At 35.0% G+C, this 16,065-nt stretch overlaps 3 protein-coding genes across 10 annotated transcripts; 1 reads left to right on the top strand and 2 right to left on the bottom strand.

Moving 5' to 3' along the window:
- Nucleotides 1–1,525: 1,525 nt before the first annotated feature.
- Nucleotides 1,526–2,548, bottom strand: LOC128176687 (uncharacterized). The gene is made up of 2 exons (XM_052843183.1): nt 2,213–2,548; nt 1,526–1,830 (listed from the first exon to the last, which is right to left on the bottom strand). Exons 1-2 carry the CDS (start codon nt 2,319–2,321, stop codon nt 1,571–1,573), a joined length of 369 nt encoding a protein of 122 aa, XP_052699143.1. The 5' UTR covers nt 2,322–2,548; the 3' UTR covers nt 1,526–1,570.
- Nucleotides 2,549–5,008: 2,460 nt separating this feature from the next.
- On the top strand, nt 5,009–7,385 carry LOC128177904 (CREB/ATF bZIP transcription factor-like). Of its 8 annotated transcripts, XM_052844811.1 has the most exons (4): nt 5,122–5,896; nt 6,321–6,389; nt 6,686–6,773; nt 7,167–7,385. In XM_052844811.1, exons 1-2 carry the CDS (start codon nt 5,176–5,178, stop codon nt 6,386–6,388), a joined length of 789 nt encoding a protein of 262 aa, XP_052700771.1. In that variant the 5' UTR covers nt 5,122–5,175; the 3' UTR covers nt 6,389; nt 6,686–6,773; nt 7,167–7,385. The 8 variants fall into 8 exon arrangements, with proteins under 8 accessions (XP_052700770.1, XP_052700771.1, XP_052700773.1 ...); XM_052844810.1 differs by adding an exon at nt 5,009–5,115 and having other exon boundaries at nt 5,211–6,773; XM_052844813.1 differs by having other exon boundaries at nt 6,686–7,385.
- Nucleotides 7,386–12,409: 5,024 nt separating this feature from the next.
- Nucleotides 12,410–15,051, bottom strand: LOC128178400 (uncharacterized). The gene is made up of 2 exons (XM_052845541.1): nt 14,812–15,051; nt 12,410–14,302 (listed from the first exon to the last, which is right to left on the bottom strand). The coding sequence occupies exon 2, from the start codon at nt 14,288–14,290 to the stop codon at nt 12,779–12,781; it is 1,512 nt and encodes a 503-aa protein (XP_052701501.1). The 5' UTR covers nt 14,291–14,302; nt 14,812–15,051; the 3' UTR covers nt 12,410–12,778.
- Nucleotides 15,052–16,065: the final 1,014 nt, after the last annotated feature.

The raw sequence follows: 16,065 nt of genomic DNA, 5'->3' as shown, positions 1-16,065 counted from the left end.
AAGGAACTCAATATATACCAAAAATATTCCTACCATCCAGCCATACCTTTTACAAATACCGTGAAATTTCTATGTCTATTGTATAATGTTATGAAAAATATTATCACGCTTTATCGTGTGCATATAGTATCAAGAACGATCACTATATATACTTGTATTATCTGAATTATTGAACTATTTAGTTAATTATGATAACAAATGGATTTCCATTATCCAGTGAAAGATTCTTCCGTGGGTTATTTGTGCTTATGAATTCTCTCTCTGAACTATTTGTACTACTGTTTCACCAGTCGCCATCACTAGCTGCAGGTCTGTACACAATGTGTAATTCGGGAAATAGCTACAGACCTGCAGGGCTTCACGCCATCACATTCACGTTACCAAGGATAAAGTAGTGTATTATTTGCCAAAATCCATATGAATTATATAAGCTTTAGCCTAACATAGATAATCTAAATAAAAGTATTCTACTTTTAAAAAGTAGGTTCCTCCTTCGGAAGCTTTTCATAGTGCTCTCATACTCAAGCAAATAAAACATCGAAATATTAAACAAAAATTCTAATTTGTATCTGAGTTTTGTCTTCTTTTATTGAATAACAATTTATGAATGACAAATGCGTGTATAAACTAAATCAGTGTGATTTGATGTTTGATGATTGCACGCAGATCCTGAGAAAGTTTTCTTTTTCCAATGACATCGGGATAAAAGCAAGCCATGCGGTTTCCAAGTCACAAATCTACCATCCTAAAAGCTTGTCTTGTCGAGTGTTGAACACATTATTGATAAACGTCCGTCTTGAGCCGAGATTATATTTCATCTTGAAGATTAAAACGATTTACATGGATCGATGTGGCGATGTAATAAACTAATAGTCTATTAGTGTTGCAACGTAAGTGTTGGTAGTACCTCACCCCCACCCAAAAAAAGTAACCCCAGACACCCCCTTCTTTTCCCGGCAAATCTTCAGTCTAGACTTTTGAATGGACAGAAGTAGTAATCTAGCATCGTACATGTAAGCATGGAAATGGGGAGAAATTTGAGGGATTGAACACCCCATAACTCCCTCAAGTCTACGGCATATACAGTGTTCTACAAGTTTCAGCAGTGAAAATAAATAATCCTTCAAATTTCAGTATGTTGTACTTGTATATACTTGTATACGTTGACATTATAATTATATTGTAGTAATTTAACTTATTCAAAAATATAATTCTACAATGACATTTAGAATAAAACGCTTTAATGTGCATTTTTACGAAACTTCATGTACGAACATGTTTGTTTTAGCAAGCATAACGTTATATATGTTAATTCCATCCTTATTCAGAGTATTACATAACCGATTATCAAGCTTGCAAAAATATAATACATGGCCTTAATTCCAATCCATTCAAAAATAATGTAATAAGGTTAGGACTATATTAGCGTTCATTGTCCTCGTCGGCTCCCTTAAAGAGTCCACGATAATGTCCCGTTCAGCAGCTTTTTGTCAGTTTTTAATGTTTTGGCAAAACGGTTTTTGAAAAAAAAAAACCATGACGACCCTTCAATTCCTTATGCTGCATTAAACTATTGATCTTGCATGCAAGGTTTTGCTATGTCACCGGAATTTTCATTTTCCTCTATCAAGTTACCGCTAGTTTTCATGTCTGTCGGGTTATATGTCGGGGGCACAATTAGCGTGTAGACTTCGTAGTATGACGCCAGATCCTCGTTTGAGCTGACGACACTAGAGACGATACTGCGGTTACTGTTGATTCGATGTTTGCCTTTGTAGTTTGCACTGGCTCGAAGATGTCTTTTGGGGTCTCGCCGGGTTGATGAGGCAACTGAAATAAACATTATTTTCTTTCTAATTATAGGTACCTTTATGCACATGCATTTCATTGATTTTCAACTCGATTCGTACATAATTAAATTTAAATGATAAATGACGCAGCATGATAGTGATACAAGAAACTTAGAAGGGCGTTCATATTCGATCTAGTTTCGTTTGTTAACAATGATGAAAATTGAAAGTTGATGCAATATACTCTAACCAGTCATTTGTCCATTTTCTCCTATATGCATACTATAAGAATCATCTGACCACTTGATCCCTGCTCGTGCACTCTCTTAATTAACCAGACTTCTACGCTCCTTCGGCCATGTGGTTAGTTTCTTATCGCAATATATATCTCGATATCAAAAATATACATAAACCAACCGTACCTTTAGCTTTTTTGGTGTGAACACATAGAGCGATGACAGCGATGAGGATTATTAACAGGAAAACGCAAACGGCTCCAAAATTCAACAAATCTCTTAACTCATCTTCCATTTTCTGACATGCTGACTGTCCGCTTGAAGAAGGGCTCTGTGATCGGGCTACAAATCGACTGGAGATTCCATCGTAGTAAACTCAATTGATCGGTGGGAACTCCGAAATCAACAAACAAAAGACCTGCCTATTGCTTACACACACAACAAGGGGGCATTCTGTTGTTCTGTGTACACGGGAATGATTAACACAAACAAAAACATTAAAAAGATACGGTTGTATATAAAATGTATGTGTTGGGGCTATACTTTAATCCCTCAATGTATTAAAGTCGCGAGACAATTGATTTCCAGCGATGTGAGACCAAACTTGTAAAGTTCCGCTGGTGGGTTTCTTTTATTCCTAGGGGTTATGTAATCAGTTTTACAAGATCCATTTATCTTTTGATGACCACAAATGATAAATAAACAGCGAAAAATGGATTCATCTTTAAATTTGTCTGTCCTACATTCTTCAATTGATTTTCACGCGAAGGCATCTTAGTAAGTCAAATGTGATTAAAGCGCATTGAAAAAGATTACATGTATATATGGTGTCAAAAATGTAAGGGTATGTACAACACCAATAATCTCTTTAAAAGGAGTGCATGGATCAAAATGGCACGACATTAATCATGCTTTGTTTGGCCACCTTTAACCTACACATATATGTTTATTTTTTGTCATCAAACCCACCAGCGGAACTTTAAAAGTTTGTTTCACATCGCTGAGAATTGTTTGATTTTACATATTACGCAATTTCTTGACAATATGCAAGCTTTCAGCATCTTTTAATTTAAGTAAATGAATTAAAGCAAATGCAATGTCTGTTGAAAGTTATCCATTGATTAATTGTTGACATGCAAAAATACGAAAAACTACATTTAAACTCTAAATAACGATATCCTAAAGCGCACCACCTCTGATATTTTTAACGTTGAAAAAAACGTGCATGTACTTAAACAATTACGTACATGATATATCTGTTCTACTAGAATGTTAAAAATAAGATTTGAAATGTTGACGTTAAATTAATGTTGATTTAACACCATTTTAATTAACAAAGCCCTGAACTTTCAGCATAGGACGGAATTTTCTATTTCTTGCGTCAAATCAAGTTAAAAATGACGCTGGTAACACCGCGATTGCGTTGTCTTAGTATCTTAGCTCAAAAGCCAGAAAAATCTGGTTGATTTTAAAGAGCCACGGCCGAGTGACCTACACTGAAATAGACAGGCCTACGTCACATTGCCGTTTGACTCAACTACCAAAGTCCAAGCTCTTAAAATGATTCTAGGCCTACTTATTTTTTTCAATGCTTGCTAACTTTAATATTTGAATTATCAACATGAACCAATGAAGAAAAAATGCAAATTTTGTTTTTCAGGCGGTCCGAGGCCTATTTTTGGGAAATTTGCAATGTGGTTTAATTTTTTTTTTTGGGGGGGGGGGGGACACGCCCCCCCCCACCCCCATCCCCGATATCTGCCTATGAATGATATAAATAGTATCCACAAGTACCCAAACTCCGTTACCATAAGCAGAAAACATTCCACGTTTCTCTGCAATTTATTTTTTGCGGTTTTTATCATTTGCAATCACTAAATATAATCTGAAACGTTATAATTCATAAAATTATTAACAAAAATAGTTTTATTATTATTCAAATAAGCCCTCTGAATACGACGTTTATCACACGTGCTATCATAACTTATGAACCTAACTCCGTCACCTACATGATCTATGATACGCCAGGGAATGAAGACACATTAACAATTTAGTTTAAACTCAACTTGTATCTAGGCCAATTTAAAAGAAGCAAAATCGGTGGATACAATTTAAATTGTATTTAATTTCATCAAAGTGAAATGATCGCCAGAAATAAATAATGGGTCCTTGTATAAAAAAAATAACAACAATCACAATGACCTTTTCAGGATGTATGGAAGCCGTTTGATTTCTGTCCTTACATATTTCATAAATATCATATCAATAATGAATATATTGATGATTATATTATTTATTTATTACATTTTCAATAAATGTAGCATATTCTAAACACCGACATACCGTATATATCTGTAACACTGTATAAGGCAAAAATTACGGCATGAGCGATTTGACGTTATCATCAAGTGTACTGCATGAATGCTATTGCGGACTGAAAAGAATGTATTAATGACCTTAATAAAAAATAAATTACATGTGAAATGTTTCATCTTGACCTCTCATAAAATGACTGACCACCGTTAATCATCGAATGGGCCCGCATGTCAGAAATATCGTTATTTTAGTGCACCCGTGAAAAAGTGTTAGCCGATTTCATGCAATTATCATAAAATGAACTAGGTGTAATTTTGTTATGTTTGAACACATTCTTAAATTTAACCGTTGTATATTGTTGACATTTGTTTGAAATTTTTTGACATTCAAAAAATGACATCATAACCGTACTTGATTTTAAACGGCGAGGAGTTTCCCGAAAGTGACGGAGTTGGGGTAGTGACGGAGTTAGGGGGCTATGCGATATGTCAAAAGCGAATTTTTAGCATTCTTTCGTTGTGTGTAGGTGAGTAAAATACATTAAATGCTACATGTCTTGTAGTTGTTTTCGGATAGGTTCTTTTAATCAGTTAATTATTAAGAATTAATATAAATTGATACATGGTCACTGTCAACACTACTTTGATTTGAAATCGAATATGTTGTAGTACGAGTCCATAGTATGTTTGCGCATGCGCTCTTATCTGCCGCAAGATATACGCACATGCAACGAAACAAAGAGAAAGACCGCCATTACTAGAAAAAAGCAAAAGGTGAGAATTATTGGGAGAAATCTGAAAATCTTTCGATTTCTCAGGTCATTAGATAAGAAGATGTTATCTATTAGCCCCCTTTCGTTTCTTGACAGTGACACCGAAGACAACTCTGATTCAGTTTTGTCCGGATCCGCACAAATGAGTGAGCTGGATTTGTTCGATGGTCTTGTTTCACTCGCTGAGCAAGATCGTATAGATACCGTTACTCCAAAGATGCAAGCAGTTAAGTCAAATCAAGACGCCCGACTTTTGGGGTACATTTCTCAAAAGAACATGAAAGTTATTTCAATTGTCAAAGAAGAACAATCTCAGAAAGACAAACAGTATGCACCGTGCATGTCCAGAAATGCTATAAATGCACGGGAAAACCGACAGAAAAAGAAAGAGTATGTAAAAAATCTAGAGCAATCCGTTGACACGTTGAAGTCGGAAAATTCGGAATTGAAAAATGAGTGCGAGTCTTTGAAAAAAACTGTAACAGACCTCAGTGATGAGGTAGAGTACTTAAAGGGTGTACTTGCTAATCAGTCCACATTAGCATCTATTCTACACAAGATATCTGATATCCCAGGGCTGTCACTGTCTACATCATTTAAAACAACAGAAAAAAACAATAATTCAGTCATATCCCAACCCAAACGTTCGAATCAAAAAAGGTGTTTAGAAAATCAAGAGAACGAAGGAAAAAACAATGTATCTGAGTCTAAAAAATGCAAGGTTACAAGGTCATCTTCCAAACAGGCACAGCAGTCCACCAAAAATGGTTCATCTACAAAAGGTATATGTGAGAATTCAGCTGAAAGTGTTGATATGTCTACAAATTCCAAAGGCATTTGTTTGCACATTTCTGGATCTTCAGTCTCTGTGGAATTGTGTGAAGTGTGTTCAAAGAAATCTAAAAAGAACCAGGAAAAAGACCACAGCTATGGCAAAATCAGTGTTTAAAAAGTGATCAATTAATCATAGAATAAAGAAGTGAATATCAAAAGATTAACCATAAGCAGTTTTTACCACAACAGCCGTTCTAAATTTATGAAATGCTTGTTTTCTGTTTATGATTTTAGTTTGTACATTTGAAATGTTTATTTGGTTTTAAAGCATTGTTATTTGAATGTGTTTTGCTTAAGAACAACAAATCAAAAAAGAATGTTGCCCATATTTTTCTGAAAAATGAATCTAAACAAATCTGTTTACAATTACAGCTCAACCTCCATTGACAAGATTGTTGGGGAAATTGTCATCTAAACGGTGGAGTATAAATAAAAACTAATGTATGTGTCGTGATTTGATATTTTTTTTTAGGTTTGCATTTAATTTTCTGTTTAAGTCATGATACTTTATCATTTAAACTTTGGGAGAACCCGGGAAAAGGGGCAAGCGACTCTTCTTTATAATTTCACCTATTTGATTTTATTAATGCTTTACCACTAGTTTACAAAAAATATATATAATGCTGATTTGAAATCACAAATTAACACCCTCCCCCCTAAAAAAAAATTTAAAAAAATTAAGTACAATTTATGTGAAAAATTGCATATTTAATGTATGACTTTATTTTCTCTTTCAGTTGATGACCAGAATGACTATCTTAAGCTAGTGTTGGCTTGAGAAGCGAGTGTTTAAGAGAAGCGATACCAATTGTTTTCATGAACATGGTAAGGTTCATATTCCTTGAAATTAAATTGAAAAGTTTACTTAAATTTCAATTAAAATTTATTTTTGTTGGGGAATTGCAACCCACTTTTTAAAGGTTCACAATTTGAATGGGGATCCTGGGCTCTTTTGGTCGAAAATTCACATTTGTTGTTCTTGAGCATTTTTTTTGTAGAAAAACACTTTAAATGTTGTGCCAGAGACAACAATTTGTAATCTTGAAAAATGTTGATAAGAAATGATATCTCTGAAAACTACTGTATACTTTATCATCTTGTGCATATTGCACTATATATTGATTTCAATGATTTGCATAATTTTGATATCTTGTATATATTGGTGATCATTGTATTAGATTGGTAGTTGTTTTCATTTTCATGTAACATTGGCATCAGAAGAGGATGTGATTGACATTTTATAAACAAGTCCAGAAGCGCTGCATGATGCTAACATTGGTGTAAAATGTAAGTAATAATGTAAGTGATGTGTGATCGGACGTTCTGGAAAGACTATTATGTTGGTTGGAGGGATAAATATGTTGACTTCAGCTTATAAAAAAATGTATATATCTCTACACTGTACAATATTGTGAACATTAAATATTGTGAAGTTGCTTTGTTTTGCGTTTTCTTGAGAAAATTATCCATGAGAGCCACACCCAGAGGCCATAAATTTTGGCCAAAATTAGTGCTAATTTAAAATTTGACTTTCAGAAGAGAAACTAAAGCACATGGTTATGATAAGCAGACATTTCTTTACCAGCATTGTGAAATTCATTGCCCTGAGGGTGGGGCCAGTATGTCCATATAATATAGTGAAAATGTATTAAATCTAAGAAAATCTTCTCTACTCCCATATTTATTTGAAAAAAATTAAATGTATTATGATGTTATGAAGCCCTCTTCTTTAATTGTGAAATTAATGCCTCTAGGGTCAGCAGTTGAGGCCCTCTGCGCCGTGTCAATATGGCCTTGTCTTAGAAATCTTTTGGGGGGATTTCTGTAACACTAGTATCGCAGTCAGGAAATAAACTAATTGCATTGTTATTATGTTTATAATGTCCTGTTTTTAAATTGAGAAAATCAATGCACATAGGGCAGAAGTTTGGGTTTTTGAATTGGGGGGGGGGGGGGGGGGCTAAACCGCTTATATCTCGTATTTTTGAGAAAAAACGAAATGCAAAGTTATGATGTCTATAAAGCCCTCTACCTAAATTGTGAAGTTCAAGCCCCTTAAGGTGAGGGTACAGGGATTTATTGAATCTTAAAAAACCTGTCAGGAATCTTTCTACTTGAATTTTAAATCTCATGGGTCGGGGTTTAAGGCTCTAGGATGGGGCTTTTGAAAAAATACTTGAATCAAGTACGGGGTAATCTATTGCTGTTGGCCGTGCATTGCCCGGAATTGTGGACATTTTTCATACTCTTTGGCCAGAAAAGCTTCAACTTAAGTAGAGGCATTCTCAGGAAATGAATACTCCAATTTAATCTAGCCGGGGTCCTAGAGCTGGGGGGGGGGGGGGGTTACTTGGGAACCGGAATTATATTGTGCTAAAAAAATCAAATAATATAAATTATGGTATGACTATCTCTTCTTTTATATGCAAGTACCTTGACAGATTGTTAATTCTCAGTTAAGACTTGGGGCCCCATTACAATTATTGGGCGTTAAAAGTGTGACGTTGTTTCATATACCGTGAAACTCCTTACGTACGAACACAGATATAGCGAAGTTTTTTTGAATCCCCGGTAAAATTCTTGCCAAATCTCAGCAAAATTTTACAGTTATAACGAATTCGGATATAACGAATTAACGGATATAGCGAACTCATTTTGAATTCCGTAGAGGTGAATAATAACGGAATTTAACACTAACTTATAACGAATTTCTTTACAGTTAAAAAAGTTTGCACTACCATTTAACATAACAGTTTGAATGAATTTTCATAAATATTTTTCAACTCGCAATCCTATTATTAAAGGTATCCACGTAACGTATTTTATTAAAGCCTCAATGAACAAAAATTATAGTCTGGTGAAAGAAATATGTATATAGTGAATAAAGTTTCCCTATAGTAATTACGAATTCGTTATTTAAACAATAAAATGCTTTCTTTGGGGATTCCTTTGGGATATGAAGGTAGCGACATTGCAGGAAAAAATACATATATATAATTTTTTCCTGCAATGATCGCTACCTTCATAAACCGCATGAATCATGAAAGAAAGCATTTTATTGTTTATATTAACATCTCTCTTTTAACAAATTAATAAATTGATTATGAAAAATAAGTAGAAATCACTAAATTACTGGTAATGTACATAAGTACGCTAGCGAGAAGAAACAGCCAAATCGTCTCCTGTGAGACTTTGATTCTGACATCATCATGATTACTTCGTGCAGTCCGTGACGATTTGTAGGTCGCTGAAGGTTTAGACTAATCGATAAACAGGGCGTGTCAATTACAGACCTGTCAATATCTTCTCAGTTTCAGCCGCTGTAGATTTCGACCAATCGATAAACGGGGCATGTATATTTCAGTCTGGCTGTTTCTATAGAGCTATGAATTAACTATAAGTTTTCGTAAGAAATAGAGGGAATAATACTTGGTAGATGTAAATATATAGATATAACGAATTACGGATATAACGAAATAAAACCATTGGTCCCTAGGACTTCGTTATAACCGAGTTTTACTGTATGTGTGAACAATTGTCTGAGATTTTCAGAACTACGAAACTTTAGTATGTGATGTGACTCTGAAATCACCCTCTTACAAAAAGAGCTAAATGTTTAATATTAGAATATCTGGAGAAAAAATTAAGAATCCATAATGATGTACAGAATACCTACTACATTGTCAATATATATTTTGTATATGACCCCGTTGTTTCTCAGATGAGCGCTGTGTCCTTGGGCCTCTTTGTTTTAATACCATTTTTAGGCAATTTTTGGACAAATCGCATTATCTTGGTTTTTTTTTAATACAAAACAAAACTGTTCAACTTGGTGATTTTAAGCACTTCAAATATTCATGCATCTTTGCTTAAAAGACGACGAACTAGAGCAAAGCTTGGAAAGCAAAAAATAACTAGGTTTATAGCCACATCTGTAATTCCGGTCAGTTATTGTAATCCGTATATTTATTTTCCAACCACAGTTTTTTCTAGCGAAATCTGCCAGTGGTTAGTGATCAAGAGAAGACTCCCTTTTCAGAAGTTGGATATAGGTGTAAAAATATTTTCTTAAAGAATATACATGTACATAATTATGTTTTTCAAACAAATTATAACTTTAATGTACGTCAATAGACATATTATATCTCGTGCCCACTGATACTTTCTGAGACCCATTTTAAGAATTGAGTACCCTTTTTTGAGACCGTTACAACTGAAATGGACAAGCTTCGACCTGGTTGACGACTGGACACTACTGGCCTCGTTTCATATATTTTTATGGCTTACGGCCATCTAGTTGCCGGATAATCTTTACGGCAAAGAGTTCAGTTATCTGAACATGCGCGATAAAAAATAGTTCTATTAGAATGTGGCAAAGTTAACTGTTTGTTGTTCATAATAAATATCTTCAAGCAAGATAAATTTTCCATATGTTATTATAACTTATGTTATTGTAACCAATATGAATTGACTTTATTTAAATAAACTCGAAATCTAACGCGAATGAATATTAAATGCAGTGATTTCCCTAGGCCGTTTTTGCATAAAGGCCCCCGCCATGCCTCACACAGTGCCGCCATGCTATCTGCTATGCATACTTACATGTATTATAAGCAAAAAATCTTTTCCCAATTATTTCAGATCCTAACAGTGATAAGTAAATGTAAAGTTGTCGTTATTTCGTTCAATCTTAATAAAAACATTTGCACCCGCAGGGAGCGTCGCTAACTTCGATCGACATCGATCTCAGCAAGGGGGGAAGTGTTTAACGGTTAAAGGACTGAACTTATGATTGAGATATATTGAAACTGGGATTATAAATCGGTAATAAATGCATAAATAGAGGGGCAATTACTACTTGTTTTAATATAATGTGCCTTCTTCGACACCTCCGCCATTATCGAATGTTGGGGATTTTCCAAGATCTAAAAATAACACAATGTTCCATCGATGGAGTTACCTTTGTTGTGCTATGATTGAACTGTTTATTTGTCGTAAAAATATTGGAAACTTGAGACCAAATGTACTCAGATAAGAAAACAATATACAGTTAAGCTTGATTGCAAGTCATATACGGAAGCGATGTCACATTACTGTAACATAGAGACATCGTATAGTATGCCTCTGAAAATGACTGTGTACACATGTCATGTGAAGAGAGACTGACTGCAAAGTTATATAGTGCAGTAATTAATTTTAATTAAATTTGGTGTCAAAACAAGTTTGCTGTAATTGCATAGTTCTGCCTGTTTCATGCCCCCCCCCCCCTTCCAAACTGAAGAGTTTATCTCTGTACAAAGAGAAAAAAATAAAACAGAAGGTGTTAGAACTGCCTTGTGAATCTATATTTCTTATAAAAGCTTGTGAAGGTCAGCCTCTTTAAAAAGTAGAAAAAACCCAGAAAAATATGAATAAATATACATTTATGAAATACAAATAAAATGGAATAATACTTGTTAGTGTAGATTTTATGAGAATTCATTAATTACAGTACATAACATGCAGTGCATTTCATCATTTGGTTATATTATTTTTATGCGCAGTGATTTTGCGCTGGCTGTGGCGCTGTTACGTCGCACCGTGCACCAACTCTCGCGCAAGTTCATAGTGCGTAGGAATACAAGGTTTACTGATATTTTAGAGCATGTTGGTTTGAAGTGTTTTTGTGTCCTATATAGTTGAATGAATTTACAGTTAATGTACTTCAGTCGTTGGATGAAAGAAAGAAACAAATTGTTTCATATTGGAGTTTGAGTCTGACATCATCATAATTATTTCATGCAGTCTATGATTTTCCTAAAAGCAATGGTGGTTTCAACCAATTGATAAAAGAGGCGTCTAGATTTTAATCCTGTCTGTTTCGGTCACTAAGGTTCGACCAACCAACAAATGGGGCATGTTGATATCGGTCCTGTTAGTTTCTATAGATCTGTGAATTACATGTAGCTAGTTACTTTCTATAAAGCTATAAATAAACTAAAGTTTCCGTAAGAAATAGAGGGAATCATACTCAATCCATGTATATATAGTCATATCAAACCCGTAAGCCATTATGGCCCTTCAGGCCTTTGATTTTTAATAGATTTTTAATAGATTTTTAATCTTCAATTGAAGCGTGTAGCTGCCCATGCAGTTCAAGGAGATTTTTTAAAGGCGTTCTGTCCTTGTATGCTTAATTTGCTGCAAAACAACAAGTAAAACCTCGTATTTATTGCTTATTTATCTTTTGACAATTTTGGACAGAAAAAAGCCAGTTCAAGAAATGTATATCCTTCTGTCCTTAAATGTTCAAGATGGCCGTTAAAATAATAAAAATTGCTGACAAATTGTTATTAAAATGTGACGGTTACCAGAAAGGAAAATGTAAGTATATGAAAAAAAAAGAAAAAAAAAGCAACACTATTTGTAAAACGTCAGTGCTTTCATTTCTTTTCTTCAGCAACACGCTTATTTTTCTTTCCTTTTTCATATATTTATTAACGGACACTGTAAACATAGATCAAATAGAACGTCTTTTGGTCTTTAGTATACTTCATCGACTGATTTATTCCTCTAAATACCCACAATCATGCAAACTGCCCCAAAAAGGCGTTCTTTACAGACGTGAGTACCGAATACCAATATTTGTAAACAATAATACAATACACTCTAAACAGAGCTACAGAAGACATGAGGAAGAATTGGCTGGAGTCCTGTGGTACACGCTATCCCTTAAAGTTAAAATCCAAAACACGTACTGAACATATACTTCCCAACAACATTTTATTTTCATACAAAAAGTAAAATTTTAAGGTTATGTGTTTTGGTGCAAGTTTTTGTCTTGAAGCTAGCTAACTTTTTTCACACAGCTCCAAAAATTCTTGTTCACCTTTAATCAAGTTGTCAGCAAAGCCTCTATATTCTACCACCCGTTTAGATGCCCATGTAAACCTCTCTGCGTACATCCTTTGGAAGTATTCCTCAATAGCCATGCGTCTCTTCTCCATAACCACCGGATCATTCAAGTCCGTTCGCTTCTCTCGAATTTTCCAAGTTTTCTCTTGCTGCGGTGTTGTGACGTCATTCTTAACTATATCCACCGGAATCACGTCCCACCCGGCTTCTCCCTCAATGGACAAATCGAGAGGCGGTGAATCGTCCAGTTCTGTACGGTGGAGTTTCGTGTCATCAATCTTCATCTCACTGCTGTCCTTTTCGAACAGTTCCCACTGCTTCGAATTGAAATACCATCCATCTCCTTTTGTGTCGAAAATTTCCCATGTTTCAACCCATTTTCGAAACAGTTTAGGATTTTTTTGAAAGACATCTGGAAGTGGAAATACCTTTTCGTTCAAATCTTCAGCGGAAACTTTCGTTTCTTCTATTTCACCCGTGGAAGCAAGAGTGACGTTATATTTTGCACATGCGCGCTGGAGCTGGTCTTTGTACTCGAGCAAACTTTCACCAAGCTCTTCAACGTTCCTTGATATTTCCTCCATAACGACATTGATATCCTGTTTGAGGTCTGCGATTTCCTCTTTTTTATCCATTCTTATCTTGCTCACCCGACATTTTTTCATGCACAAAACTATCGTTTTGCAATCTAGTCCATCATAGAGCAAATTAAGGAACGGTCCAGAAAAGGGGCTTTCGAAATGGTGATGTTCCAAACATGAAGGATAATCAGATTCTTGAAGATCAGGGTTACATTCTAGCAATTTCTTTCTTTCGATAGCGAACGTGTAGGGGCTACATAGATCAAATAAAGCAGGCATAGAAATAGCATCGTCATGGAAACTTAACAAATCTACGAATCCCTTTTCATTATTGTGCTCATTAAGTTCTCTTAAGCTATAACTTTCCGCATAGACACCGTACGCTGCAAGTCTATGCTGCATATTCTCACTACTTTCTTCACTCAATATAGCATTAGATTTGGCTATTTTCGATTCTAGTCCCTCAAAGTGAATCATGTCAACCGCTAGGCCTGAATTGGGATTGAGGGGCGTCAAAGGCGCCCTTATCTTTAGATAAGACTTTGATTCATCCATGGGGGTATCCTCCGGCAGGGGATCCGCTGTACTTGGTTCCACGTGTTGGGGGGCAGGGTTTTGCTGGATTTGGTTGTATGCAGGGGGAGGATCGTGGAGCTGTTGGCTGTTGATGTGGTTTGTGTGGTGTTTATTTTCGTTTTGTTGATGTTGGTTTGCGTGGTTTTTATTTTCGTTTTGTTGATGTTGGTTTGGGTGGGTGTTGTGCTGAGGCCCCGGGGTCGGGCCTGGGTTGTTCTGGTTTCCCGCTCTCTGCCTTGCATTAAAATCGGGAGACACCGCTCTCACCTCGGTGCTGGCAGAACAACCCATATCGATTCTAGTCTGTCAAGAAAAATCATTAAAATCATTTTCGTTTGATACGCACATATAGAACTGCTGTAAACATATCGATTTTTGAAGGCAAAAACTGCAAGACATTATTCTTTATTAGACATGGTGTTTTTCAGGGTTGAAATAATATGGCATACTTTATCAAGCCCAAGTATACAAGTACGTAAATGTACAAAAAACTATCTCTTAAAACGCAGTTTAAACATGGCACATACTATTAACCACATTTTGAACCGGCCACCTGACAGTGTGCCAACACCCTCATTGTCCTGGGTTTTAAATGACAGTTCTCGAATGTTTTTTTATAAAAGGTAGATCCAAGTAAATATAATCCAAATGAGTGACAAAAACTACGCCGTAAAAAGTACATGTTTATATACATTTTTCGTTTCAGTTTGAGACACTATGTCCGAACTGCGACCCTTGTTTCCAAAAAAGTTCACGGTTTATGACAGAACATGCCAACATATGTTTTATACGTACAAATTAAATGTACCTACCTTTTTGCACAAACTTCGTCAATGGCTATTAGATTGGTCGTCATCAAGTTAAATGTACACGGCTGGTCTCTGGGGATACCCTGGTCAATATTTACATTTTCTGTTTTGCAATACAATGCAATTTGCGAAATACTAATGATTATCATTTGCACGATTGCAGTGTTTTTCCACTCCCGAGAGTTTAAAATAATATTCCTACACTGAGTTCACAGATCACCTGAAAGGGCTTTCTCTGGAATTTTTTAAACTGTACAACTTGCATTATATCATAATCAGTTTATGCCATGGTTCAATAATTTTTTAAGGGGTGTACACATTTATTGGTCATAGAATATACCAATGTATAATAATAAATTCAAAAGATCAAAACCATTCAATCTCTAAAAAAAAATGAGACGTTAGACGAATTTTAACCGGGGGGGGGGATTATTATTACGTATATAACTTTTAATGCATTAGTAAATCCAGTAAGAGGAAAGATTGCATGGACTAATGATTGACCATATATCTAGCTAGTGGTAGACTGACAATACCCAAATAGTCACATTTTATCAATATCACCCCTTTTTGATATCAAAAAATGCATTCTACATTGCGAACATTGACTTCCTTTTCTGTCTGTCTGTCTGTCTGTCTCTCTCTCTTATCAATAATTGTATTCTTAATTGCAAACATTGATTTGATATGTAAACAAAATTATGTGGATCATTTATTAATGCGAATGTGAAAGTAAAAGTTACAAAGGACCAAAAAAGCAAATTTATTAAAAAAAAAAACCAACATATTTATGACGCGATATAGTACTTTCTCTGTTACTTCTCCTTCTGAAGAAAACTCTAACATTCATAATTTTCAACTACATGTACGGGTTCAGTTAGGTATCGGTGTTTTCCATGTTAATCTTCCGTCCGACTATCTGTTATACATTTGGCTTGGCTCAGTTTCAAAGATTATTTTTGAATCAGACTCCATACCCCAGTGAGATACATGTAATTATAATTATGTCATAATATTCTTATACATGTATAATTTTTTGTTTGTTCTTCAGTTTTTTTTACATAGTTTAGTTTATAGTTTATATTTTTCTCCAACTACGTACAAAGATACACATTGAATTGGGCAGACTTAACTTTGTTTTGCATACGCTAACTGATCGGGAGTAAACTCCTCAAACATTTCTCGTTCGCTTATATAATTGAAGTCGTTTTCCGATAGGTCTCTTTTCGCTTTTGAGATGCAATTCGGGCTCGTTTA

The sequence above is a fragment of the Crassostrea angulata genome, chromosome 3 (assembly GCF_025612915.1).
Source record: "Crassostrea angulata isolate pt1a10 chromosome 3, ASM2561291v2, whole genome shotgun sequence".
In the NCBI taxonomy this organism is placed as follows: domain Eukaryota; kingdom Metazoa; phylum Mollusca; class Bivalvia; order Ostreida; family Ostreidae; genus Magallana; species Magallana angulata.
The sequence above is the reverse complement of the archived record's forward strand: the minus strand, read 5'-3'. Positions and strand labels throughout refer to the sequence as shown.

What these genes read in the sequence shown, in the direction of transcription:
- LOC128177904 (XM_052844807.1), top strand. Translation starts at nt 5,176, where the DNA reads ATGTTATCTATTAGCCCCCTTTCGTTTCTTGACAGTGACACCGAAGAC.
- LOC128178400 (XM_052845541.1), bottom strand. Translation starts at nt 14,290, where the DNA reads ATGGGTTGTTCTGCCAGCACCGAGGTGAGAGCGGTGTCTCCCGATTTT.
- LOC128176687 (XM_052843183.1), bottom strand. Translation starts at nt 2,321, where the DNA reads ATGGAAGATGAGTTAAGAGATTTGTTGAATTTTGGAGCCGTTTGCGTT. An exon ending in TCACACCAAAAAAGCTAAAG is followed by an intron (nt 1,831 to 2,212) that starts GTACGGTTGGTT and finishes TGTTTATTTCAG; the next exon opens with TTGCCTCATCAACCCGGCGA.